Raw genomic sequence first — 26,746 nt, forward strand, 5'->3', positions numbered from 1 at the left:
CAGTAGATGGAAAATTACTTTATTATTCTCTTTCCACACCATTACTCACTTAAATACCTACCCATGCTATTAGAAGATGGCCAACCATGACCAAGGACGTAACAAAAGGGGGTGCTGGAGAAGGGATCATTAATTAACTTAAGGGAAAAGACTCCTTTTTCATGCATCTCATTACCTAATTTTAAGTCAGAACTGATTGTTGAGTGAATATATGAAATTGAACTTCTTCGGAAATTCCAGTCCGCAAACTTTTTTTTGTGTTCAAATAGAGTACTTGACTAAGTTCTAAACTGTCAGGATCTGGATACCACTAAATGTTCATACTTTTTAATAGGAGCTGGATTACAATTGTGTGGAACCTGATCTGCAAAGTTTTATACAATCAAATGTTACCCGATAGAATTTGCAGAATCCTTGCTAGGTCAAATAGTTGTCAGGACCTAAATAAAATCTAAATATCAGTAATAATAGTGATTACATTTATATATGTACAATTTGGTAGGCCCCTTTTATCAAAGGGTCAATGTAAATGTGAATTGATACTTGTATAGCGCACTACTCACCCGCAAGGGTCTCAAGGCGCTTGTAAGAATACCGCTGTGGAACCCATCAGGGCTTTCCCTGTGAGGCGTCCACGCCTGGTCACCCCCAAGGTGGAGACCAGGCATCCTTAGCGTTGTGGGGGCCGTTGTGGAGATTAAGCAAGCTATTGCCCAGAGTTGCAGAGTGGGACTCCATGATTGGAATAGGCACCGAGGCGAGAATTATCAGGTCCGTGGAATTTTGAGCCCAAGACCCGCCGAGGTGGGGAATTGAACCCTGGTCCCGGGCTAGACCTCTGCATCAGGGTCTGCCGCTCTAACCATTGAGCCACACTTCTCCATGACAATGCTTGCATGGTGTTTCATAAGGACATATACACTTTTTGTCGTGTACTGCTACCCCTCTAAACTTAAATCATGCAATCTTGTAATTCTGCTCTTGTTAGTCTTATAAACTTAAATCATGTGATTGAATGAAGAGTAGTGCCATGGGTATAATCAAATTTATTGGAAGTTACAGAGTTTTAGACCAATAATAGATACACAAAGTTGACCCCAGAGGGAGACTGCAAAGTACTGGTAGTCAGTTTTAAGTTCATATGGGAGAGGAGTTGGACTAAGGGCTAGGGTGGTCGACCTCGAATCTGGGGAACTGGGTTCGAGTCTCGGCAACGACGCCGAACATCCTGTGATTCTGGGCAAATCACTTAATCTCCCTGTGCCTAACAAAAAAATGAATGTGTCTTCATGTAATGCAACTGATGCTATGTAAAGCGCTCTGTTACCCGATTTGAGTCAAGTTCGCGCTATATAAAACTCTGTAAAATAAAAAATACCTGAAGTGTGGAAAAGGCCATCATTTACAAGAGCAAAACTACTCACGAAGTAAATATAACAGCTTTCTGGAATTCAATCACAGAGGCCTGGCATGCATACAAACAATCCAACAACACTCCTTGTAGAAGCGTTTTAATAACATGTTAATGTATATGTAAAGTGGGCTGATCGTGTCACACTCGATTCCAGCAAAGTGGTCATCCATCATGTTGTAATAAAGAGAAGAGCTTCTAATTAAAGTGTGCCATCATTTGCAGGATTAAAGTCATTTAGTGTAATTGAACAGTGTTAATATCCATTCATTTCAGTAGCACTGGACTTACTTCAAGGGTAAAATCATTTTAAGGTGAAAGTGTCTTTTGTATTTAAATGAATGTTAACACCATCTGACTTTACCGTGCTAACACTATTAATTACAAATCTTGAAAACAAATCGGACCAAACAGGAACAGCTGCCAGGAAACACGTTTTTTCTTCACCTGCAAAAAAATACATACACTAAATCTTTCTGTTATATAACGGAAAGTGCAACTTAATAACAAACTTGATTAAATGTTGGAACGCAATGAGGGAACATATGCTTACCAGTTTAATGTTATCAGCCTAATGGAGTGTTGGGCAAGCTTCATTGCAGGCCTCAAACTCTGACAATGGCAAGCACACTTAAGATTGTACACTGACAGCAATTTCTAATACAACCACTTGATGAGTATAGGTTTTAAATTGAGTGCGTCTGTATTACGTAACACTGTGTTGATGATGAATGTGTTCAATTACCACCATGCACACGATTAATCAATACCAATGCATTTAATGTCAATCAAAAGCCACTTTCTATTTTCATGTTAGGGATGGTGTTTCATGAGGATATTAGACATTTGTCCATCTAGCTTTTAAATCCATTTGCTAAAGTTCATTTCAAAAAGCCAAAGCAGCTGGGATGCAGGAGAAGTGAAGTGCAGGGGCGTAGTTTGCATGGGTGAGGCAGGTGCAGTGGCACCAGGACCCTGAGGAAACCACTGAACCGAAATTATGGATGTATTTCACAGTTCAAATAGCAGCCATGAGCACAGTTCCTTCCTCGCACTCGGGCCCATGACACATTGGCCATGCCATTAGTGAACATTTGCTTCTCAGATTGACAGCCACACCTGACAGTACACAAGTTAGCAGCTGCTCTGTTGTTTTTATCTGTGTTTTACTGAAAAATAAAATTGTTAACAATGAATAAATGATATGCTTAATTTCACATTGGGTCCAATAGAGGTGCTCACCCAATTTCAATTCAAGATGTGCCCAGATGGTAAGGGTGTGACACAATGGATACCCAGCAAATTAACCCAACAGACCCAGGTGCAAGAGCATTACTGTAACTGGAGTCACTTACCAGGTGGAACAACAATTAAATCTCTCAGATAAGAAAGGAGAAAAGAGATAGCTGGGGGATTAATGAACCTGTCTGGTGACTCATTTCAAACCATCCAAAGTTTTTTTTCAACTTTTCTCGAGACAATTTCGACTCTTGAGCCTAAGTGCAAATTAGTTAAGATTATATTTTATTAATGCAAACTAGTTCCTATTTTGTATACAACATTAATGCATAACACTGGTCATTCGTGCTCATAGATTTAAATAAATTAAGGTATTTTGAACCTCGAGAAGAAACGTCTCCATGAGTCACAATATACACGTGGGGTGGGTGTTCTTAAATACAATTATTTTGGCAAAACGTGTACGTTGGTATTACTTTATACACAATTGGATAAATGCTATGTGTTAACAAATCGGACTAAACAGAAATTGGAGTAATAATAGAATGGGATTGCTTCAGTTGTTTATTTTTATTGGGCTAGCCTGGGTGCAACTGTCAGGAGATCTAAATGCGATCCTAATCTAAGGTCAAAGTTCATAGTACATTTAAGCTTTTTCCATTCCCTCTGTTTGGAAAAAATAGCACAGTTTGGACCCTACGAGAAAAGGATCTAAATGGTTTGCCACTCAATGGGTATCTTTTAATCCATACAACGTTCTTTTCTCATACCTTCCCATATACCACCTGTGAGCCACACTGCTCAATTTACTTTCTTTCTCAAATGTTTGAATAGGAGAATGCTGCAACCATTATCATTCAGAAGGTTCAGGTTTTCACTACAACCAAGAATGCAATTTTATCCCATTATCTAGAAAACAGGGATACCTCATAATAGACAGACCATATTTGAAGCAATTATTGTACTTTATTGAAGATATTATAGATGAGGACTCGGGTGGACCAAGAGCAAAATGTGATTTTTCACAGCACCTCTCATGCCTGAATTTATATAGCTATTGTGCATGTGCCCAAGAGTGAACGTCAGTGGGGCTTTTATAGTTCATTGCCTGTTCAATAAAACCAGGGGGAGTTCGCTCCCTAAAGGTCCTGCTAAGAACTGCCATGATAACAAAATTGTCTAGCATTTTTTAGCCACAAATGCCTTATATCTGCTACTAGAAGACCTTTTTTAATACCAATCATGTACTAAAGCCAAATTAGTGTCACAGTACATTATTGGAGAGGATCCTCATGCAAATAATTCTCATGCATCAGGGACTGATTTATTTAACACATAAATAACCAGAAATGGCCAATTATCGGAATTCCATAATTATATAGACACTGGTGACAAAACTGAAATCCGTGTACTAAAATGTCCAGTCAAGATTGGTCCACAGACTATGTAAGCATTATTAGGTTAATGAACGAAACACCCAGCTCTTCGTGTTTAACACAGCGATTACACTGGTCTTCTTAGTTCTAGATAGTGGTGCAATTCTAAGAAATTCAAATCCAGATGCTCGCCTCTCTACTCGTTGTATTTCCCTCTATTTATATTAGGCTGTATTGTAAATCTGCTCCATAATGTCTAGAGTGCTGGATTTGCCTAAAAATAGCCATTGCAATATCTCAGTGTCACAAGTATACACTGCTGACATCTAACTGCTACAGGAATATAATAAGTCACTGTGTTCACTCAAGATGCCATTCTTAGGCAGTTAGTTTAATGAATAGCAGTGAGTTGGTTTCTAGCAACAAGAGTAATATGTTGATTTTATTAATTGAAGGAGAGTCAGAGAGTTAGGTATTGGGTGGTCTTTGTAAAGTACTACAACAGCATTATGTAGAATTATACACTTGAAGATACAGGTACAGCAAACGGATATCTAATGTTTCTTCTGAGTTTAAATTGTGACTATTCTGAGACTGCAATGAAAAATAATGTACCTTTATGCAAATGTTGTTTTGCTCTTCCAATGAATCACTCTTTCTAATTGACCTTTGTAATAAATGCTCACAAATATTTTTCAATCTGTTTCCATAGAATCTATTATTTCCAAACCAGCCCCTCCAACCTAGCAGCAGGTACTCAGTGTCTCCAACAGGAGATCTCACAATCACCAATATTCAAAGAGCAGACTCAGGATACTACATATGCCAGGCACTCACTGTTGCTGGAAGCATTTTGGCAAAAGCTCAGCTGGAAGTTACAGATGGTAAGTGTGGATTTTCTTTCAAGTAAAGAGAATGTATCCCTCCATGTTATTTCGTGCCACACCTATTAAACAATACATGGTTTACATGCTGTTGCACAACTTGGATAAATGCCTACATGTGATCAGCTCAGTAACACTGAGTTTGAGCAGCTAATTACCTTTTCTTGCATGTGATGTCTATTTTGCTATGGACTAGGTTGCTCAGCAGCACTCCAACACTCATTATAGAAGGGATGATGTTTCTTCCACCACAGTTCACACCAATGTGATTTCTTAATTGTTGGTATTACCAGTTTGTATGGTGCATACACATTAGTCATTATCTCAAGTTTTTTGTTTGAGTTGACCTTTCTAAATATTATTTCAGACAAATAACAATGCAAAATTCCAAAGTTAAAATACAAAATTATATTACAAATAAGTTGTGTGAATGAAAGCCATCTTCCCTTTCCTCAGCTGCTATTGGTTAAAGTGCTTTTAGGAATGCTGTCATGTAAAAAGGTGTTGTCAAATTGTTCAAGATTTGCTGGTGTAGATTCGAAAAGGGGACTCGCGCTCAGTATGTTTTCTACTAATCCAAGGCACAACATTTTCAACGAGAAATAAAACTGTCTTATTGTTAATCAATCAAGACCACAACGACTTTCTCCTCAGTATTATATTTAATTTAAAGGTACCACAATCTCCTTTAATAGTCAGTCACAGTAAATGAGAAAACATAATTGTTGTGGACAGTTTTTACATATTCCACAATCAAATATTCACACAATCCATAATCACAAACATTTTACTTTTACCGTATATTCCTGCGTAGAGAACAGAAAAACATGAGCGTTGCACCATTGTCATGAAAGTGCATTTGGAATTGCATCTTCCCACTTATTTTAGTGCTATGCCAAGGTTTTAGAGCACTCCCTCCAGTTATGAAGATCAGTTCATGCAAGCTCTCAGGTTTGTTGTTCTAAAATTACTCCCCTTTATCATTTTCCAAGTCTTTATAATGGGTTGTTTAAAAGCTTAAATAATATGCCAAACTTTATATACCATTGAAGATATTAATATAGGTAAAGCACAATTCTAGCAATTCAACATTATCCATTAAAAGGTTATTTCTCTGTTGACACCTAAGGTGTATTTCTTTGCCAATGGCATTGCAATTGCAAACATTCAGGAATGTTCCTTTACAAAATAATGTGCGATTTTCAATCATGATTGAGTGATACCTGGGAATAATGTCTTTAAATGTTTACTATGAACAGTAAGGCAAACATGTTAATGGAATGTAATAAAATGTACTTGAGTGATTCAAGTACCTTAATACAGAAACAACACATCTGTTACATTTTTACCAGGCTCTTGTTCCCATTAGAAGTATAATTGGGTAGTACTGGAATAATGTAAATTCTTGTCTAAACTTAGTGAAAGGCGTTTTATTCATAGTCCTATTACCCAGTATGACCAGACGTATGCCTGGCTCACAAATGCTTGAATACTTTGTGTTAGCTATGAGCTTGAGAAGCATACTGTCCAGCGTATTTAGAAAGTGTATGAATTGACTTGCTCAAACCAACAACCATTACAAGACTGTCTGTGCCTATCCAGGCCCATTAAGTATTTTTTTCTGTTGGATTAATTCCTAGATCATGTGCATATGAATCAAAAGGCGTTACAGCTGTTTAAAGGCCATTTTGCATCTGATATTTCCAAGTATAAGCAGGCCTCATTTTGACTGCTCCAGTTTTGGAGGAAGTGGACTTGCTTACATGATGGAGGCATATCAGCGATGGGCATATTAACCACATGACTGCTAAGCTGATTCCTCTCCTGTGCTGGAAGTTGTTATATCCCATGGTTCATGATGAGCTCAGCTCGTCATGAGCACACGACCAGTGTACTGCATGATGAGCTGAGCTCGTCGTGAGCAGCGGAGGGGTTAAAGAAAGACAATATTGAATTGTATTGTCAAGTGTTAATAGTAATTTAATGTCTTGTTGGGAGTCCCTTAACTATGAAATAGTAACCACATCAAGGTACAACTTTCTAATCAGCATAAAAAACCTGAACCTCATGCGCGCTAGCGGAATTCCGCTCCTGCGCTGAGATTTTTAAAAACGCATGTTACGCGACGAGCTGGGCTCGTCATCAGCGTGCGAGGGCTCGTCATCAGCGTGGAAGGGGTTAAAACATTTCACAGTCTCATAACATTGCTCACTGGAGTCTTTGGTTTACACAGTTGAAAGCCATCATGTAGTCTATAAACCAACAGTACAGTTTAGACCCTGTAAACAGATGATCCAATTTATCAGACATATCAGAAGAGCACAATTGGCTGCAAATCCCCAAGTTATCGGTTGCAGTCATAGGTATCTTTAATGCCAACGGTTTTATACGCTTCTTATTCTTGCTTCTCTATTTGTTATTTGGCCAAATTGCACTGATTTTACCATTCTCGGGTTCAATGCAGTATTTGACCACAGTTCTAAAAAGACTAAAGTATCCCAAATATCAACGGAGACACTCTACAATTAGTGTCCTCCTGACAGTATTTATGTCTACCTTGCAAAATAAAAACCTGCATCATGATAACTTCATGACGTTTCAGTAGCATTTTAAATGGACTGCCCAGGCGACTGCATTGCAAGAGCTTCATGGAATATGCCACAAATTGTCTACTTCCTCTCCAAGTTTTTGATTTGATTGGCATGGTACTACCTTGGCATTGGAATCCCCAGTTAATATTGGCATAAGTATGCCTGTAAGTCTCTTCTAATGATACACTGTCAGAAAGGAGTCTGCAGAAATCTCCAACGTATAATAAAGTCCTTCTTCTGATGAATCAATCAGCAAGCATATTTGAACCTCCACTTAAATTGTTGAAACTGTTTTTGAGAGAAATAAGTTTGATTGTTTAAAATATTTTCAATTAAAGGCTAGCAGAGGATCAGAGAATCATGCACACTAATTTTGAACAAGGTATAAATATGCATTATGTGCAAATAACTTTCCACTGCTGCTAACACAAAGTAACATGCAGCCTTGTCCCATTGTTTTTGTATATGGGGGGGGGGAATTAATTGACACCTCTCTGATATGCTGCTTATTTATCATATTGAGATGGATATTTGTGCTGATGAGTGGATCCTTGGCAAGGATGCGTCTTCCAATTCTAGGGCTCCAAGATGAAGGCCCTTTCTTGACGCACTCAAAGCTTATTTTCTACATATCGCAGCTTCACAGGGGCTATGTCAGATTATGCCTGCTAACATTAATAATTCAAGGTGCAATCAGCCTCTGGCCTCTCAGAGCTTCATCTCTTCTGATACACAACACCTCAGAAAATTCTATTGTCTACAGAGAGCATAAAAAGTGACTTTCAATGACTCATGACACAGGTAGATGTGTTCTCACAGAACCCTAATCATTCAGGTTTCCTCTCCACCGAAGTGAACAAGACACAAAGGATAGCAAAAGAAAGAGACACAAAAACAAAATGAAGATGGGCAGTTTTACGCTCTTATCCCCTGCTACTGTGCCCTTTCCAATGCCATTTTAACGATTAACAGAGTCACCCATTCATGAGCTGACACAATTTAGATAAAAATATATCCCAGACAGAAGTTGATAAAAAAAATTAGTGGACGCTTCCAGCTTGTGCTGGAAGAATGTCAACCATTATCCTCATCACAGCTATAGTTAATTTTTATGGGGGCTTAGCCCTACGGTATTTACACAATCTTTGATGGCTTTTAACACCGTCCCTCAGCAATCTGTCACATCCACATAATACTGGTTGGAAGTAAGCAGCACATAGTGAACCAGGACACGCACTTCCCCCATTCTTAAATCTGTTTAGGTTTTCATCTGGTTTGCGGTATATAATTTGAAGAAAACCTTTTTGCAACTTCTCTTAGGACACACTAACTCCGATTTTATTTAAACTTGTGTGGACACATTAACTCTGATTTTTATTTAACCTTGTGTGGACAGGTATAAGGTCAGAAAGTCAAATGTATGCGTGGATCAACTTTTCAACTGTCTGGTAGATAGCAGAGGCCAATTCCTGAAAGAAAAGGCTTAAGCACCCCTTTGGTCTCCATAGGTTACCTCACAGCTGACTCTTACCCACAATAAAGGCACTACACTGTGTCACTGTAGCATCACATATCTTTTCCAGCTATCCTCCAAACCAACTGAATAAGGTTTTAAAAGTTCTATATTGGGGCATTGAACCAATTAGCTTGCATAAAGGTTTGATCCTATGGCCAAACCTCCTATGCCCTATGTTGGATCCTATGGCCATAGCTATTAATCCTTCCTGATCAGAGGATGCTAAGATTTTATGTATGTTTTACTTTGACAGCATTACGGAATGCCCTGTTGCCTAAAATATCCTTGATGTATGATAGTCACATTGCATTCATGTCCTAAGCAAGACAAGGCATTCTTTCAGCCTGGTTGTAGTGATACCCGTCTAGGATGATCAAGTTTAAGTAATAGATTTTTTTGTTATCACCGCACTGAAAAAAACAATCACCCATACCTTTTCTATGGCAATGTGACTGCCACTAATTTGCAGGGACCAGATTGGTTTGTGTTGGGAAGGTCCAGAGATGCCCTTACCGGACATTTTCCTTTCCGACAGAGGCCATACAAGAGCCCATTTTATAGACATTTTGGAGAAGCTGGGTCCCTATATCTACCCCATCTCCGTTGGCTCCTGCTGCCAAGGTGTCATCAATTTATTTATTGTATTTAGCAGTTTTGTATACCTCAAATAAGACTGAGTGGTGTTATACAGGAGTATTCTCATTGTGAAGAACTGTTACAATGGCAAAGAGAGGAAAGGCATACCCCATAGTGGTAGCAGCATTTGCAAACGAATACTTGTTAAATAACAAATACATAGGCATAGTTACATACGCTATGATTAGATATCATCGCCACTGACTGTGGAAGAGGAGATGCCTTCTAGACTATGTGTGTGAAATAAACAAGGAAATACCCATGCCATGTGTCAATACAGAGTAGTGTGGGGGTATTGACCACACTAAGGTCGATAATATTCCTCCAGGATAAGGTATTTGACAGCTGTCGTAAAGTCCTTGTAAATCTGGAATTTCAACATGAAAAGGAAGCATAACACGCATATTTGATTTTTAACAAATGCCACGTTTTTCCATTTTTTGGGACTCCTCCCATAATAGATTTTGGCATGTTTGATCTGCCATAAACTATAACAGAAAACTGTGAAGGAAACACAGCTTGTAATTCCTACTTCTGTGCAAACTTTTATTTGCCATCAAATGGAATGTAGCCCTGAAATGTTGTGCTGCAGTATAAGATTGCCAAGCTGTTGGCAGGATTGCTGTAGTTAGCTGCTCCTGGGATCAGTTACACGAGGAAGGGACGCTGGGTTAGCTGGTTAGTCAGTTACCTTTCAAATGAAAGCAGTGTTTAATTTCCTTGCTTTGACTGACTCATTAATGGTATATTGTCTATGATGAATTTTCACCATTAAGGCTTGCGGTTTGTGCACAGGCCTATTACTGCTCCCTCAGAGATGCACATAGACAATAAAAGTTAGAAGAGATGTATAATGCTGAATAATGGGGCTTTCCACAGGAACATATTCATCACATGTGACAGATGCATGGAGAGAGGTCAAACACATGCACATTGCTATTTTCGGCATAGCAATTGCTTCCTTCTCTTTGTTTCCTGAAAATCTCCGCTTCTGTGACAAGAAGAGATCATTTCTTGCTTAACCTTGTAGTTTTACATGCAATGTCTTGGATTCGAGGGGCCGTTCAGAGATGGCAGTCTGACCTTGTTGATGTGACCACTTTGAACTGCCTTTCCTGTGCATGACAACATGATGCATTTTCGCACATCTCAAATTTGCATGTAGATTAAAAGCTCATTTAATATGAATTTAAAGGCAATATTTTTTCATATCTGTCACTGCCACTAACTGATGAACTACAACCCCGGTGAATGGAATAAATAGAACAGTCATACATTAGTGGAAAAGACATTGAGCTGTTAATAGCTGCACCTGCCTGGTGCTTCAGTAACGACGTATTTTTAGGATCTGTTGCAGAAATTGAGTTCAAATATACCACTGCTAAACACTCCGTTCTTAGAGAGACAAGGCATTTAGCCCATCTTAGCCTTTATCAATTTTTATAGAACAAAAAAATACATTATGTGCCTTTTCATTTATTTACCAAAGCATCACCTCCAAATCTTATTTCTTCTTAAGAATCTACGCATAATGACATCATTTATGAGATCTAAGTTTGCTCCTTTGACTGTTAAAACAGTTAAATCTTGATACTCAGGGTAATCCTCCCAGTAATTTCAACCCTGAAGTTATCAATAGTTGGGGTACCGAAAGTCTGAATGTGGGAGGAAGTTACTTGGAGATTACAAGTCGGATCATGAGTAACTTTCTAAATGGGAAATTACAAATGGATTCAGACATTCCTGATTATATTTTCTAAGTATTTCCCTATTTCTCCTGGGATTTCAACAAAATAGTTTGACTGCTTTCAGTAACAGAATTGTTTAGGTTACTCGCGAATCTCATATTTCCAGTGGGACCAGTAATTGCTTTACTGGTCCCATCGGAATTAAGAGGCCACTCATAACAAGGACCTTAGTTGGGATTTGCTGTTAAATGTCAATATCAGAATTCTTAATTTATAGCTTTTGTCTTGAAAGTCAATCAAGTCTTGGAATGCGGAACTGTGTCACACTGTTTGAAAATATGCATTGGAATCTAATTGGTCTCTCGGGATGGTGAATGAACCAGAGTATGTTGCAAAATGGGGATACAGCATTGATATATTGCATGGTACTAAACTGGCAATCAGTCTAGGACTACATTTGAGGATGAAAAAAATGGTCAGAATAAGTGCTGCAAGAATCCCATAGATTAAAAAAAAATCAGGCCATGAAAGGTGCTTTCCAATTTATTTAAATTTTTCTTAAGATTTCTGTTGGCTTTGTGCACTCTGGTTTGCAAAGTGTTCCCGTCAATGACAATTGAAGTCTTCCTTCTCAGGCATTTGAATGATTTGCCTCACCGCTGTCTGAGACTAGCACAGAATGTTTCACCATTCTGAAGGCAGTGTGTCATTATTACAATTGTAATATTTATGTATGATTTACCGTCAAGTTGCTGCAATGAATTTCTAACACCGAGTGAACACATTCTGAAGGAAATGAGTGCTGGAATGTATCAGCTATCATAAGGCTTCCACTTCACGTTTTTTATCCTTATGTCTCCAGTGGAAATAATACACAGAGATCTCGGAAAGGATGTGTGGAAATGTTCTGAGTTGCTTGGTAATTTTGTGATTATAGCTTGAGTTTAGAGAGCATTTTGCAGTAGTTGAAATTCATATATGGTTGGTCTTTCTCAAAAAAGTCTAATTTATAAATGTAATAGAACACCTAGGTGTGGAAAATCCCATTCTTTGTAGAATGGATTTGTAGCATAACCGAAACGCTCAATCAGTAATGTATCCCTGTTTAGTATCTGTACCCAGATTTGAATGGTGATATAAAAAAATATTTTTTTCTTTGGCATAGATTCATCAAGGTAAAATCCGCTCGCAAAGGGGCAGATTCTCAGAATCTGCCCCTTTGCGACCAGTATTTTTTGCATTTGAGATGCATCATCCCAAATGCAAAAATCGCAAATTAAGAAATCGCAAAATTGCGATTACTTGCATTTAAGGAATCAAATTGAGATTCCTTAAATACAATGCATTAAAGTTTAAAAAATAGCGATTTCACTAATAGGGCTTGCAAATTACCATGAAGTTGAACTTCATGGTAATTTGCAAAAACTTTGAAAAATGCACTAAAGTGCATTTTTCAAAGTTTCATGTTGCGCACACACATGCCCTAAGGGCATGTGTGTGCGCAACATATGTGCACAGATGAATTTCAGGGGTGCAACAGGGCACCCATGCACCCTTGAAATCGCATTCTCAATTTGCGATTCGCTAATTGCGATTTGCAAATTGAGAATGTCTTCCCATTCATTCCTATGGGCCTCTAGGCCCATAGGAATGAATGGGGAGGTATTCCTTAATTGCGACTCGCAATTTGCGAGTCGCAATTAAGGAATTTTAAGAATTCGCTATTTTTTTTGTGATTTCTTCATGCATTGCATTTTGCTATTCCTTAATAGCGAATCGTTATTTTTCGCTATTAAGGAATAGCAAAATGGGTTCTTGATGCATCTCGGGGTAAGTTGCCTTTGTTGAAATTTCTCACTCTCTCACAGTCTCTGATGTTCTCACTCTTACTCAGTTGTTCTAACTCTTTCTCGGTTGCTCTCTCCCTTTCTCTGTTCATATTAAACATTTTACATTCTCCGTCACAGTTGATCAAATGCCGATATTACAAATGTTTTACATCTTTCCTTTTGCTAAATTAGTAATACGAGGCAATGACTGGTTCACACAGAGAATACATGGAAAAAGACAACAGAATCACAGAATAAGGAGAACGAAGAAAAAAGAAACATCTTGGGACAAAGCAACACCGCTATCCTGTTAGCACCTGAGAGGACACACACCAAGATAACACCAGTGCCTAGGAGATGGCTAACAAATATAATAAACTGATAGGATGAGGAAATTCAGGAGAGATGGACAATACCACCTTGTGCAAAACCCAAAATATTAGACACTTGCCTTCTTCAAGGATCTCTGCCTCTGAAGAGAGCCTCAGAACATAAATGTTATACCCTGCGAATGTGAGAGCTTCAGCGTGGTCAAGAACCTTAACCAGTACCTCAGGAAGATAACACTCTTGTGGCATCCTCCTAGCAACATAGTCTGCAAAAAATAAAACTAGAAACAAATCACCTCGTTCTAATTCGACTACCTGTTAAACAGAGTACCAGTCTGAGGGAGTTTGAAAAACCTTCCTGTGACTGCACACGCATTTGCCAGCTTTCTTTCCAAACATGGACGGGGGGGTCAGGTAGAGTGTCCCACAATCTGGAAGGACAGGTCAGTCAGTCAATAAAACTTTATTTGGTTAGTTACAACCATAAAAGTAGAAGGACAGGTCTCTTCTCAGAGATTCTGCAAGATACTCTAGTAGTGTCTCACCCCCAAAACACACAAAGCATATGCTGACATGACCATGTAAGCCTCCAATGCGTGGAGCCTATAGCACACCTGAATCTTTGAAGAATTTATGGAATTGATTTTTCTGTGCTGCCTAATATGTGGGTGTGGACATATAAATGTATATATATATATATATATATATATATATATATTCACTGAAAAAACCATAGGTTATAGACCATATATAGTTAGGAATTCGCATTTACAAAACCTTATTTTACTCACACAAAACCATTGAAATTCCATATATAGTTAGTTGCACTAACTATATATCGCGCACCCGCAATCCACTGCTGATGATGTCACATATTACATCATTCATGACATGGTCAGTGACATCACTGATGACATCACTGATGACATCACTGATGACATCTCAAATGACATCACTGATGACAACATCCAGTGACTGTATGTTTCTGTAAAGTTAAAATATGTCTTACATATTTTACTTTTTTTATTACATATCATACTTTCTATGGTAAAATATACCCCCTCATGTTGTTTCTTTTTAAATTAAATGTTTTAAGAGTTACCACTTTATTCCAATCAAGATGGCTTCAGGTGTGCCATACCTTTGTAATAAGTAGGACTGTTAGCGCTCTAGTTGTTCTTTAGAACACTCTAGGAGGCTGCAGTAGAACACAAAGGAATCAGCTGACAGTCTCTGTCCTTGTTGGATGTACATGTTTTACTGAGAATGTCAGACTTCATTTTCACATGACTGAGAAAGATAATGTGAATTTACAGAAAATATGCTTTCAGTTTAGCTTATAGATCCCCTTCCAAACCACTGTGGAAAAATCATGAGATATTAGTTTTCTTTCAAACAATATTCATGATATCACAGCAGAAGGTTTTTTCACATGGTAAAATCACCTTAGAACCCACCACAATTCCTAAAACGAGTATGGTACCATCAACAAATGATTTATAATGTAACTAAAGTCCTAAAACCCTCTATTAACTACAATGCTTTTTAATGAAGTGCTATCATGTATATTGGTCCCAAGATGGCTGCCAACACTTCTTGGATGAAGTGCTGACAGCCAATCAGATCAGATGTGTGGTTAGGCTCCGCCCAGATATATATCTTTTTTTGAACCTAAATTACTCAAAATCCACTGGAGCACATATATTGAGACCTAGCAAAGGCACATCGGGCTAACAGTCCCTACAATTTTGCCAAGTTTCGTGCAAATCCATTCAGCCGTTCGAGCTAAAAGTGAGGCCAACCGCCCTATGGAAATTAACATTGGAAAAAAGCGTTTTGGGACCCCCCTTTTTTCTCGGCCCCCCCTTGATGAAACCCCCCCAAATTGTCAGTGGCTGCTCAGAAACAAAATGTTCCATTTTCCTGAAAATTTCAGCCAATTCCGTCCACAAACGCCAAAGTTATTAGACATAGAATTTTCAAAAATCCCATAGAGAAAAAATCCTAACTATATATACCTACTGGCGACCGCCAGTAGGTAATATATATATATATATATCATGAAAGAAATGCCCACAGATGAAGATGCACACAAGCACAGGCGAAGCCCGCAGTTTCCAGCAGGATTCTTTATTGGGTAAAACCAGCATCGTTTCCCAGATAAATCCGTAGCTCTACGCGTTTAGGAGCTTCAATGCTCCTTGTTCACAGCAGTAATGTAGATCAGCAGTGCGAGCAAACACCAGTCACATAATTGACTTCTTTTACATACTCTCCAGTACATGAATCACAATGGCCTCCTGGTACTTGCAGTGTTTGCTCCATATTCCCAATGAGTTCTGCTTCACAACTTATTTCCATTCCGAAGTTTGTGGCCACAGAGTTATTTGGTCCACACTGAAGCATCAAGGACATGCCAGTTCCTGTCTGTGAGCTTTGGGGAGACAATGTTACTTTGATGTGGTACGCAATGTCCTAAGGTCCACCAACACCTGGTTCAGGAGTTCTATCCACTTGTTTCTCTCCTCCTTCATGTCAGCAGGCAGCCAGTTCTTGGTGAAGCGGGTATTGTGGCACTGCGTCCCCAAAGTCTCCTTGTCATCTTCTTGCTGAGGGCGCACTGTAATCAACTCCAGATTATTAGTACAGGCACAAAACTCCCATCTGGCTGCCTCATTCTGGGGACTAGTACAGTTAAAGAAATTAATTTTTCCAAGAGGATGATATGTCCAGTATGACAAGTAATTCCTTGATCAGACACACCAGCATCTGTGCCAGGCTCCAAACCCACTCACGTCATTGAACATAGTCCGAAATCCACTGTGATGCACATCGGAAAGGCTCTGGCACTGCAATTTTAGATGGATAATCCCCTCTAGAGGCGACAGGAAAAGACCTTATCAAGTGGAAAAGTGGTCTTGTTCAGGGATTCCTGTGAGACTGTAAGGGAGCCCACTAACAGGAAATTGCTGGTTTGAATGGAACAGCCAGTTGGAGAACTGAAGGCTGGTGAGGCAAAAATAGGTTTCCTGGAACGAAGCTGCTTTTTTTGTGTGATCTTGGATGTGGAAGATTTCCATTTGTCGACTGTGGGTGTAACTCCATTATGTGCCAGGCTGTAAATCCCAATGTCAATTTCAAAGGTAGAAGAAGCATCACTTAGTGTTACTGAATTAGGGAAAACGATGGCACCTAGGCACAGTGCATCCTGTACACTGGCAGGGGATGTTCCACTATGTAATGAGATTCAAAGCGAATCAGTAATAGGAAGTAGTGACTAGGTTTTGCTGTATGGTTCATCACTGAGCACAAGTAGTCCATTTTCAGGGGCAGACAAATATTCGAAATGGTGGCAGAGCCACAGAATGGTTCTAGTCCTTGTACAGATGGGGCGAAGCCGAGCCTGGAGATTCTGCGGATTTTAGATGTGTCAACATGTTAAGAAGCGAGACACGCTTCTCAGAGAATACAAGCAGCAAACGCTCAACATCTGCCTCTTCCTGAGACCCTTTTCCATGCTCTTCATCAACACAGCAATTCAATGCCTGGCTTGTCTGCAGAACAATGCACAGGAATGCAGTTACCTCTTCATTTAGGAGATTGATATTTTCCTTCAGGCTTAGGTTCTCGCTATTCAACGTGCTTTCTTTTGTCCCTCCAGTGAGGCCCGGAAGGGAGGTTTTCTTCTCAGGTGGTGTGCCCTCAACCCCGGTTTGTGCAAGATTGTCCTGCAGAGATCCATGTGCATCAATACCGTAGGCGGGACCAGCATCAGTGTTAGAGGGGACTAGGGGGCTAGTGGGAAGGGTGTTATGGTCAGAAGCTTCACTGAGTTCAGGCAAGCTAGACAACACAGAGTTCAATGGTCTGATAACAAACTCAAGGATGAGAGATTTTCCAAGTGGTAAAAAGATTGAGAAGGGAGAAAGATAGTCTTGTTGCGCATCCTGAGAGTTTCCTTCTGCTTCTGATTTCTCAGAGTTCTCACTGTGCAGCACTCCCCTGAAGAGCAGCTCTATTATGGCAGAGTTATTAAGTGCTCCATTCCGCTCTATTTCTGGGTTGTCGTCTGGCTCATCCGATTCATTTGTTGAAGCGTTCTAAGAAATGCTTCATATGGAATTACCCTCTTCATAACCTGTAACTTTGCAAGGTGAGCTGGTGTGTTTCTTGGTATCTAAATCAGTCTCTGGTGAATAGCCCTTCAATAGAATTTCCATAGATGAGGAGCAGCGCTTCTCAGACATGTTATGAAAGTGTTCTAGTTCCTTATTTCATTTAACTCATTAAGTTATTTATTTATTACACATGCACCCTGATTTACCTCCTCTCTGCTTTATCATTCTTTACCTTTGTCCCCTTCTTCATTCTTCCTTTGTTTCTTCCTCCGGGCAACTTCCTTCCTTCTTTGCCTTTGCACCCTCCTTTCTTTCTTTCTTTGCTTGTTTCCTTTCTCTCACTATTTCTATCTTTCACTTTTTTTTGCTATTTTAATCTTTTGCCCTCTCTTTTTCTCCCTCGTCATTCTCTCATCTCTCTCTGGCAGTCCATCTCTCTTCACTTTTGCCATCTTTCTGTCAACCTCTTCTTTCTCTCCATCTCATACACACTCACAAATTTATCCCCCCAAAAAATCATTAACCAAAACAAAAATACAAGCCCTGAAGTTGGCTGCTCTGTGTGAGAAAGTGGTTTATTAGCAAAGGTGGATTGATGTCAACCACAAGTTATAAAGTCACTGTCTTTTGTGTTCCAGTCTTAGGTTTCAGTAATTTAAACCTTAGCTCGCCCCTTGGTAGCTATGGGACAGTATAGACAGGTTTAACACACGAAAATATGTGAAGCATTTGAAGTACCAACAAAGTTAAAAAGTCAAAAAACAAACACAAATTTCCACTAAAACATCAATAAACTGAATGACAGCACATTGACAGGAATCCAATAAGGGGAACTGAAGTTAGGCATTTTTAAATGTTTAAGTGAAAATAGTACCAAAATGTTTGAACAAATGGTAGGCAATGGCCATTGTAGACAGGGACCTAGGTGTGATTTAGCGCTGCTCAGATGCACCAAGTACATTGGCCCTGCTAGAGCTTGGGAGTGGGAAAGTTTCTAAGTACGAGTTTCCGAAAGAGGCTTTGTCAATTTTCAGAGGAAAAACTCTTCCCCATAAGGGAGAAACCTAAAATTCAATTTGACACCATGGAACTGTCTGATGGAATCTTTTCACGATCTGTAGCTCGGGAGTAATATTTTGAAAACATTCCCAAACGTTTTTGTGTGCCCAAACAACCAGAGGATATCTTTCCAAGGCTTCCAGGACCTCAGAGGGAACACTTAAGAGACGTATAGGTGTCAGGCTGAGGACTACAGCAAGGTTCAGCCTAGGTCCAGTTGCAACTGATCAGCTGGAATACTTCCCAGGAATATCGTCTTCAGCTTTTTATGTTTCTGGAGCCATCCAGAGGCATATGATCCTTGGCAATTTCATTTGTCCTTGGATTTCAAGTGGAAGCCGCCCAAACTCCTCCGGTCCAAAGGTCCAAAGATACTAAGTGCAGCAGCTTCAGTCCGCATGGCATCATGTCACAAGTTCATCAGTAGTCTGAGGAAGGCTGGGTGAGGGTTCAGCTTAGTAGGGTTTACCAGCCAGTGGGTGGTGGACACCCTAAGATACTCCTAGCTCTTCTCTGACCAATTGAGGAGGGCTGCTCAGGCTCTGACGTACCTACCTTTGTACTAGCTCCTGTTAGCTTTACTGCAATAGGACTAAAATAACATTTGACAGGGCATTTTCAAGTTAGGACATTATTTTAGCCACACTAAACTTGGCCTTTGAGAGCTGGGGGTGTGTGTGGGAAGTATACTATGGTAATTCCAGTGTCCTCCCATATTTAACACTAAAATACAGTTCGAAGCAGGCCCTGTAAGGACTGCAACCCCAGGATTATACTTCTGATATGATACAGAAGGGTTCTTCAACAACCAAACAGATGTTACAAAAAATAACCAAGTATCCTCTTTGCTCCCTTTGAAAGGTGCAACACTTTTACATGTGCTTTTGACAGACTTGTCATGGATAATTTGACATTGGGGTGTCAACAGCCTCCACACTGCATATTTTATTGAGCTCAGATGAGCCTACTCTGGGTTCCTGGGAGGAATTTCACATCTCATTCAAAGCTGAGTACTGGCTGGGAGTAGCTGGAGATATAATGCAAATTAGTCTCCTGAAGGCTCAGGCAAGTAGAGGGTAAATTTATTTAATATTTATTAAAAGTCAGACTTCACTGTTGAACTCTTATTTAATAATTTTTTTAATTTACATTTTGTAGCTGGTGATTTTCCTGAATTAGCAGTATTTGTATTTTAGTCTGTACTCTGGTGTTCTACATAGGATGTCTGGGCCTGCCACAGTGAAAATAGCGTTTGGGCCTTATCACTGTAGAAACAAGTTAACATTAATTTTCTAGGTGTCCCACTTTTAAATACCATGGCCTCTACCTTGTGGAGTACAAGGCCTACATAATAGTTACTTAGTAATTTTAAAAGAGAAGATTTTTACTTGTGAAAAGGGTCATTTTAGCAGGTTGCACTGGTTAAACAGCAAAAGCCACCCCACAATGGTAGACCTGAAACGATAGTGTGCTTGTCACACTAGTGGGTGGCCCTATAAGGGCTGTAGTTCATAGGTGACATTTAACTTGCCATGCCATGGTGCAGTTTGTACACCATATAATATGGTCTAATGGTTCAGTTAAATACACAGAGATTAGACAGTTTCTATGTGTTTTAGGGGAACTTTGCAATATTATTTATGATAGGGATGGTAGTTAGGCTTTTGTTAAAAGGGTTATAACAGCATTCCTGTTATTAAAATGGGTACACAGGCAATTTAATCCATTAAGCAGTAAACCTTGCTCATATATTATACACAACTAAAAATATGTGAAAATGCAGGCCATTTTAGGTAGGATACAAGTCACCGTTTCACTGCATTGAATCACAGCTCCATGAAATGGCTCACTGTCCTTTTAGCCTCACTGGTGTAATGCAAAAATGAAGTATTCAGTCCAGAACATTCTTGTAACCTTGAATTGTATTGACTACAATATTCAAAATAAAAAAAAATCAAATAGTCATTAATTAGACTTTCCCCATTTCAAAGGATAAAGGATAGTAGGCTCACCTCAACTGCTGCTTCGTGCTCCCCTTTGGAGGCTGTGCCTCCAACCACTCAGAAGAACAGAGTTGCTTGACCCGTTATTGACAGGAAGCCTTGGGCTGTAGAAATACAACAGTAAGTGGTAAATCTGTTTCCTGTCCTTTCAGACTGCAAGGTGGCATGTTTAGCTTTTGTCGTACTACCTGTGACTTGCTTTGGTGTAATATTGCACCACCCACCTTTTCAGTTTCTCCTGAATATATCTCAGCCTAATTCATTCATTTGTATAGTGGCTGTAAATGTATGACAACACACACAACACACTGTATTTCTGTAAGACTGTATTATGACTGACATGTCTTGACCACACTGTACTAAAACATATAAGCCCACAGGTAAGTCTAAACAAGGCCCAATTATATTTTAAAATGGATTGTGACTTTCTTCCAGTAGGAATTACCAAGGGCCTTATGATCTAAGCTGAGAACCACAAAGAATTTGGTGTTGTCGGCACACTAACTTTGCAGTCTTACCTTTGTTTTGCAATTTGCTATGTGCTATTGGCCTCAGTGCGAAATACCTATTGACATATAGATTGAAAAGCTCCTGCCTCATCGTTATTTGTGAGCCATGATTTCCTTTTATAACTCCCTGTGAATGACTGTGAATGCAGTGTTCTAAGCCTTGATGGACAGTAGACAACCATCCCTGCACTCATGTTTACAAAATGGCAAAAAATATTTTTAATTCATCCCTTGTCTGTTGTAAAAGTCAGGGACTGCTTTCATAAATAAAAGATGATTTCAGTAAATGACATAAGGGAATAATGCAGTGGTCCTGTAGACTGGTATCTGCTCCCCCAAAGCTGAGAGACACCGTTCGCATGGTCAAAATTATCCCTTTGACATAGCTTCCACTTTGCAAATATCTAAACCCATTTCTGTGAATCAATCAGATCAGTAACAGATCAGTGGCCTGTGACAATTGATTTGGACATTGCATAGAAAATTGGAAGGTAGTGACCAATACATGCCCCTGTTCATTTTAGATTTGCACTTTGTGTCAGATAGATATTTCCAATTGGCAATCTACATTTTTATATTGTGAGCTGCATTTTTTCGTTTGCATAGCCTGTGGTGTTGCAGACTCTGTGACTAAATTCTCTTGCTATTACACTACCGTAGTTTCTAATGACTCTTCATAGTACCCTTCTGTGTGCAATGCATGCTCTGGACTATGTTGTGTATTTTGATGAATGCAACAAAGCACATCTCTATATAGGCAGCTCCTCCTTATAGCCATCCCTATTGGGAAATGTTTTTTTTTTAATAGTTCTTTTTATTAAACAGTCTTCGGTGTAGATAGAAAATACAGAGGATTAGGCAATGTATACATTACAATAAGTGCAAACTGAGAATTAGACAGGCATTACACAAGAAAGAAAATCACGGGGAGGGTGGGTCATCTCAATCATTGCACTGAGGCGGTGTACAAAACTCGCCCTGATAGGTATTCAACAGGCCCCATATACGAGACCACTTTTTAGGGCATCCCCTTGCCAAGTACACTGATTTTTCTCTAAACATGAACCAATCAAGGTTCCTTTCCCAGGCCTCTTGGGTGGGTGCATGACTTTCCCCCATTAGTGTTGAGGTCCATGGATTCCCAAATTTAAGAGGCATCGCCTCGCCTCTAGGCGGAGAGAGACATGCAGTACCTCAATAATCGTGGCATGTACCTTAAGCTAAAAGGAGTTAATGTGTTCACATTCCCAAATAATGTGTAGGAACGTGCACAGGAGGCCTCCAATGTCAGACCACCCCATGTGCACTAATCGAGGTCCGGTAATGTATATCCTGTGAAGGATCTTCAGCTGTACTAATCGTAAGCGCGCTGGGATAGCCACAACCCTGGGGGAAGACACTGCTGCCTGCCAGTCCTCGCCATCTAGCTCAACCCCGTCTTTCACCCACGTATCCCGAAATATCTGGAGGCGGTCTGTCATGTGATTGATTAACATTTTATAGATGAGAGAAATAGTTTTATCAGGAAGGTGGCCATCTAAGATTCTGTCCTCTGGGGGGGGGCTTCCGGGGGAGCAGTCCCTTTGTGTAGGGTGGATTGCCGGGAGTGCAGGACCTGTGCATAGCTAAAGTGGTCTGTCTGCGAGCTCGTACTCAGTCTGCAACATCTCAAAGGACTTAATCCCTCCACTTCTCCACAAATTTTTAATGTATGAAATACCAATAAGGTCCCATCTGTCAAGACCCTTCGTGGCCCACAAATCGCCCAGTTGTTCAGAGTCCCAGAGGGGATAGCCAGTGTCAGATTCAATCTCCATCCGAGAGAGTTGCTGGCGTCATGCCAAATTTGAACCGATTGTTAGTCGGGCCAGTTAGGGCAAATCGTTTAGGTCGGGAGTATAACGCTCTATTGTAGTTTCCCCCTGGTAAAAGACATCTATCCATGGCATAGCCGGGATCGCCCGGGCGACTATATGTGCCCTGGAAGATAGCTGCTAAATGGGATGCCCAGTAGTACTTCTTGATATCTGGGAGGCTAATGTCGCTGTCATACCAACTTAATGTTAATTTATTCAGGGCAATCCAAGGTTTACCGTCCCAGAGCAGGTCTCTCTGTAAGCCCTCAATCTCCTTGAAATAGCGTGTCGGAACCAGATCAAGGGTGTTTTGCAAGGCATAGAGGAACCTTGGAAGGGACATCATCTTAAATAGGGCGGCTCTGCCCAAAAGGAAGAGAGGAAGTGATTTCCAGCTGGCAATATCCTTTTTTAATTTGTGAAGAGGTGGAAGGAGGATTTGGGCATTCCGAGCTGATGGATCAAGTGAAAGGAAAATTCCCAAACACCTAGACCCCGTGGAATTGAATTGTATTGGGCAATTTTTGGGAGGGATGGGTGGGTCGCCCCTTAGAACAAATAACAGGGCCTTACCCCAATTGACAGTGAATCCTGAGAATCTACCAAACACTGCAAGTATGTCCAGAACCACAACAAGAGATTTTATTAGGGGAGGCCAAATAAAGTAAAATATCATACGCATAGAGGGAGATGCGGTCTTCCCACCCGGGGGACCGTCTCCACCCTCGTATCATTGGGTCCCAACGGATCCAAGCTGCCAACTGTTCCAGGGCCAGGGAGTAAAGAAGAGGAGATAATGGACAACCCTGACGGGTTCCACGACTAAGCAAAAATGGAGCTGACAACTTGTTGTTTCTCACCACTTGTGCCAGTGGCTCGGCGTAAAGAAGATGTACCCATTGAATGTATTTCTGGTCGAATCCCATTTTTGCCAGAATCGCCCAAAGATAAGGCCACTCAATGGTATCAAAGGTCATGGTCACGTCCAGGGACACAATCACGGCTGGTTCACGGAGGGTGTGGGCTCTGTCTAGAACTCCATGTATTCTATGTAATTTTAGGGCCATGTTTCTATGTGGCATAAAACCAGACTGATCTGGATGGATTAAGCCACTAATCACTTTAATCAAATGGTTTGAGAAAAGTTTTTAGCTAATATTTTAGGCTCAGCGTTAAGGAGTGAGATTGGCCTATACGACTCACATTCCGTTTTTGGTTTTCCTTCTTTGGGAATGGTGACAATGGTAGCCTTCCTCTGTTTCCCTGGGCAATACCCCTACCTCTATGGACTCTTCAAACATAGATTTCAAATACGGGGGAAATTTATCCGGTTTTAATTTGTATAATTCATTGGGCAGGCCATTGGGGCCCAGTGCTTTTCCAGAGTTTAAGGAGTGATTTGCTAACACTACCTCATCCGTCGTCAAGGCACTATCCATATACTCTCGGTCTTCAAAAGAAAGGCAAGAGAGCTTAATATTCCGCAGCAATTCTTGCTAATCCACCTCCGTTTGGGCAGCCACTGTTGTGTACACAGTCTGAAAATGACTGGCAAACCTATTGACTATTTCCTGTGGGTCTGTTATTGGGTTGCCTCCCTCCACCCCAAGCTCAGGGACCAGCTTACTCGCCCATTCCCTCCTGAACAGGCACGCTATAAGTTTCCCTGCTTTAGGTCGTAGATCCTACCTTGTTGTTCTCTACTCAAGGTTTTGGCCCTGTCAGTGACTAGAGCTTTGTAACCATGCTGTTTGAGGCTCAACAAGTGGAGCTTCTCAGGCTTCAACCCTGCCTCTAGATCCCTTTCCAGTCTATTGATTTCAGTTTCGAGTTCCAGTACTTCTTTTTGCTTTTCTTTTTTGGAACCAGAAATCAATGATAAGGCCTGCCCCTGAATAACAGTTTTGAAGGCTTCCCATAGGGTCTGGGAAGAGGATACTGACCCCATATTCTCTGAGAAATATGCATCTATAGCTTTGAAAAGGTCCTTGTGAATTTTAGCGTTCCGGAAGTGCCAGGGATTGATTGGGGCGAGTCTGCCTACCCTGCTCTGGGTAAGGAGAATGTTGACCCATATTGGTGAGTGATCTGAGATGCCTCTAGCCAAGTGTTTGATTTCGCTTATGTAAGTCACTTGCGCTGCCGGTACAATACCATAGTCTAGGTGGGAAAGACTGTGGTGCGCCCCAGAATGAAAAGTGTGTTGCATCTGATCTGGATGATAGGCTCTCCATCCATCAACCAGTCTCATAGCTTCGATAAAGTCCGGTAGCCAACGAGCGGCGGGTCCCACCTCCCGCGGGGGATATCTATCCAAGGAGCCCGAGACCACGGCATTAAAGTCACCACGAAGGAGTGAAAGGCCATCCGGAATGGTGAGGGAAATGTTTTTTTAATCTTGCATCCTCTCAGAACACCATTGACTGTTATTGATTACTGTAGAATTGTTTCTACTAACAAATGGTAAAAGATTTGGTCTAAGCGAAAGGATGGAGAATGTTTGGAAACCTTCGCTGAGGGTGGCAGCCCACATTAAGGAATGTAACTATAAGGAAAACCATTGTCTCTTCCTTTGTATTGTTGAGACAATATCTCCTTCTCTTGGGCTCAAGGAATTTACAGGGACTCCATGAGCCCCATGCTTGTGAAGATGGTAGGCTGTCACAAGCTCAGAGCAGGTGGGTAACATTGCCATGTTTTCTCCTCACCAGAATATGCTAAAATCATACCTTCAATAGATAGTGCCACCCAATTCTAACCTGGGAAGTATTTGTTGGATCATTGACAGAGGCGTAGATGCTGCCTTTTATCAGTGGTGCCCCAGCCTCTGCTCTCCCTTTGTAATTGGTGGCAGGGAGGCAGACTTGTAGCAATTGGTAGGTTACCCTCTCACTCTGCCTAGTTTAAAATACAGGACTAATTGTTTGGTCAGGGCTCCTCAAAATATTTTTTTTTATCGTGGGAGACAGGAATACTTCAAGTTTAACAAGATCTTTTATATATTTCATTCAGTGGTGGATGATGCATTGGAATCATAATCTGAATTTGATAACTATTAGTTTAATTGATTCAGTAACTAAAATTCTTTGTTAATTCATGATATAATAACAGAACTGTTTGTCAAAAATATAAGTACATCCATGCAGTATGAAGCTCTCCAATAGCTCAGGCAAATCTACCCATGAATCCTCAAATGCGTGAGCATGTCCATCTGCTAGACGTAATGCTCTGTGTATGAAAACAATGCATTCGTATATTTGCATATGCACGCTTGTTTCTTTATTCACCTTAGAAAAATATTTTTGCCTCTGAAAACCTTGTTCCCTACATTACTCTTGGATTTCAGTATTTTCCCTCCCGGACCCCCCTTGCAACACACTTGCTTGCTGCACTACCCTGAGAATATCTACATTCATTTCCAGAGTTGGAAACTACCTATAAAGTGTTGTTGAATACTCCTAAGCTTTCGAATTTGTGGATGTTGAGCAACATTTCCCAATAGACCAATAGAGAAACACTAGACAGACTCACCTAGCCTTTAGTCAGGACAAATTGAGGTTACACCACACTAGCGCAACCTACATATAAAGGAAATCCATTAACTTGGGTACAATTCTTTATTCTATGAATCAAGATTTTGTCTATGCTCTCGCAAATTATTTTATACACTCCTATGTACTTATGTTGTCTCCTTGGGGAAGA

The 26,746-nt window shown here is 40.3% G+C and overlaps 1 protein-coding gene and 1 pseudogene across 12 annotated transcripts in view; one reads left to right on the forward strand and one right to left on the reverse strand.

Annotated features, from left to right (window-relative positions):
- ROBO2 (roundabout guidance receptor 2) overlaps positions 1-26,746 on the forward strand; it is a 770,916-nt gene that overhangs the window by 565,096 nt on the left and 179,074 nt on the right. For all 12 annotated transcript variants that reach the window (XM_086934061.1, XM_086934068.1, XM_086934067.1 and 9 more), the window contains exon 8: positions 4,739-4,910. In XM_086934061.1, coding sequence (XP_086790187.1) covers positions 4,739-4,910 — 172 coding nt within the window. The remainder of the gene's footprint in view (positions 1-4,738; positions 4,911-26,746) is intronic.
- LOC147696982 (anillin-like) lies at positions 15,950-24,992 on the reverse strand (annotated as a pseudogene).

Source organism: Lissotriton vulgaris, chromosome 8 (assembly GCF_964263255.1).
Source record: "Lissotriton vulgaris chromosome 8, aLisVul1.2, whole genome shotgun sequence".
NCBI lineage: Eukaryota > Metazoa > Chordata > Amphibia > Caudata > Salamandridae > Lissotriton > Lissotriton vulgaris.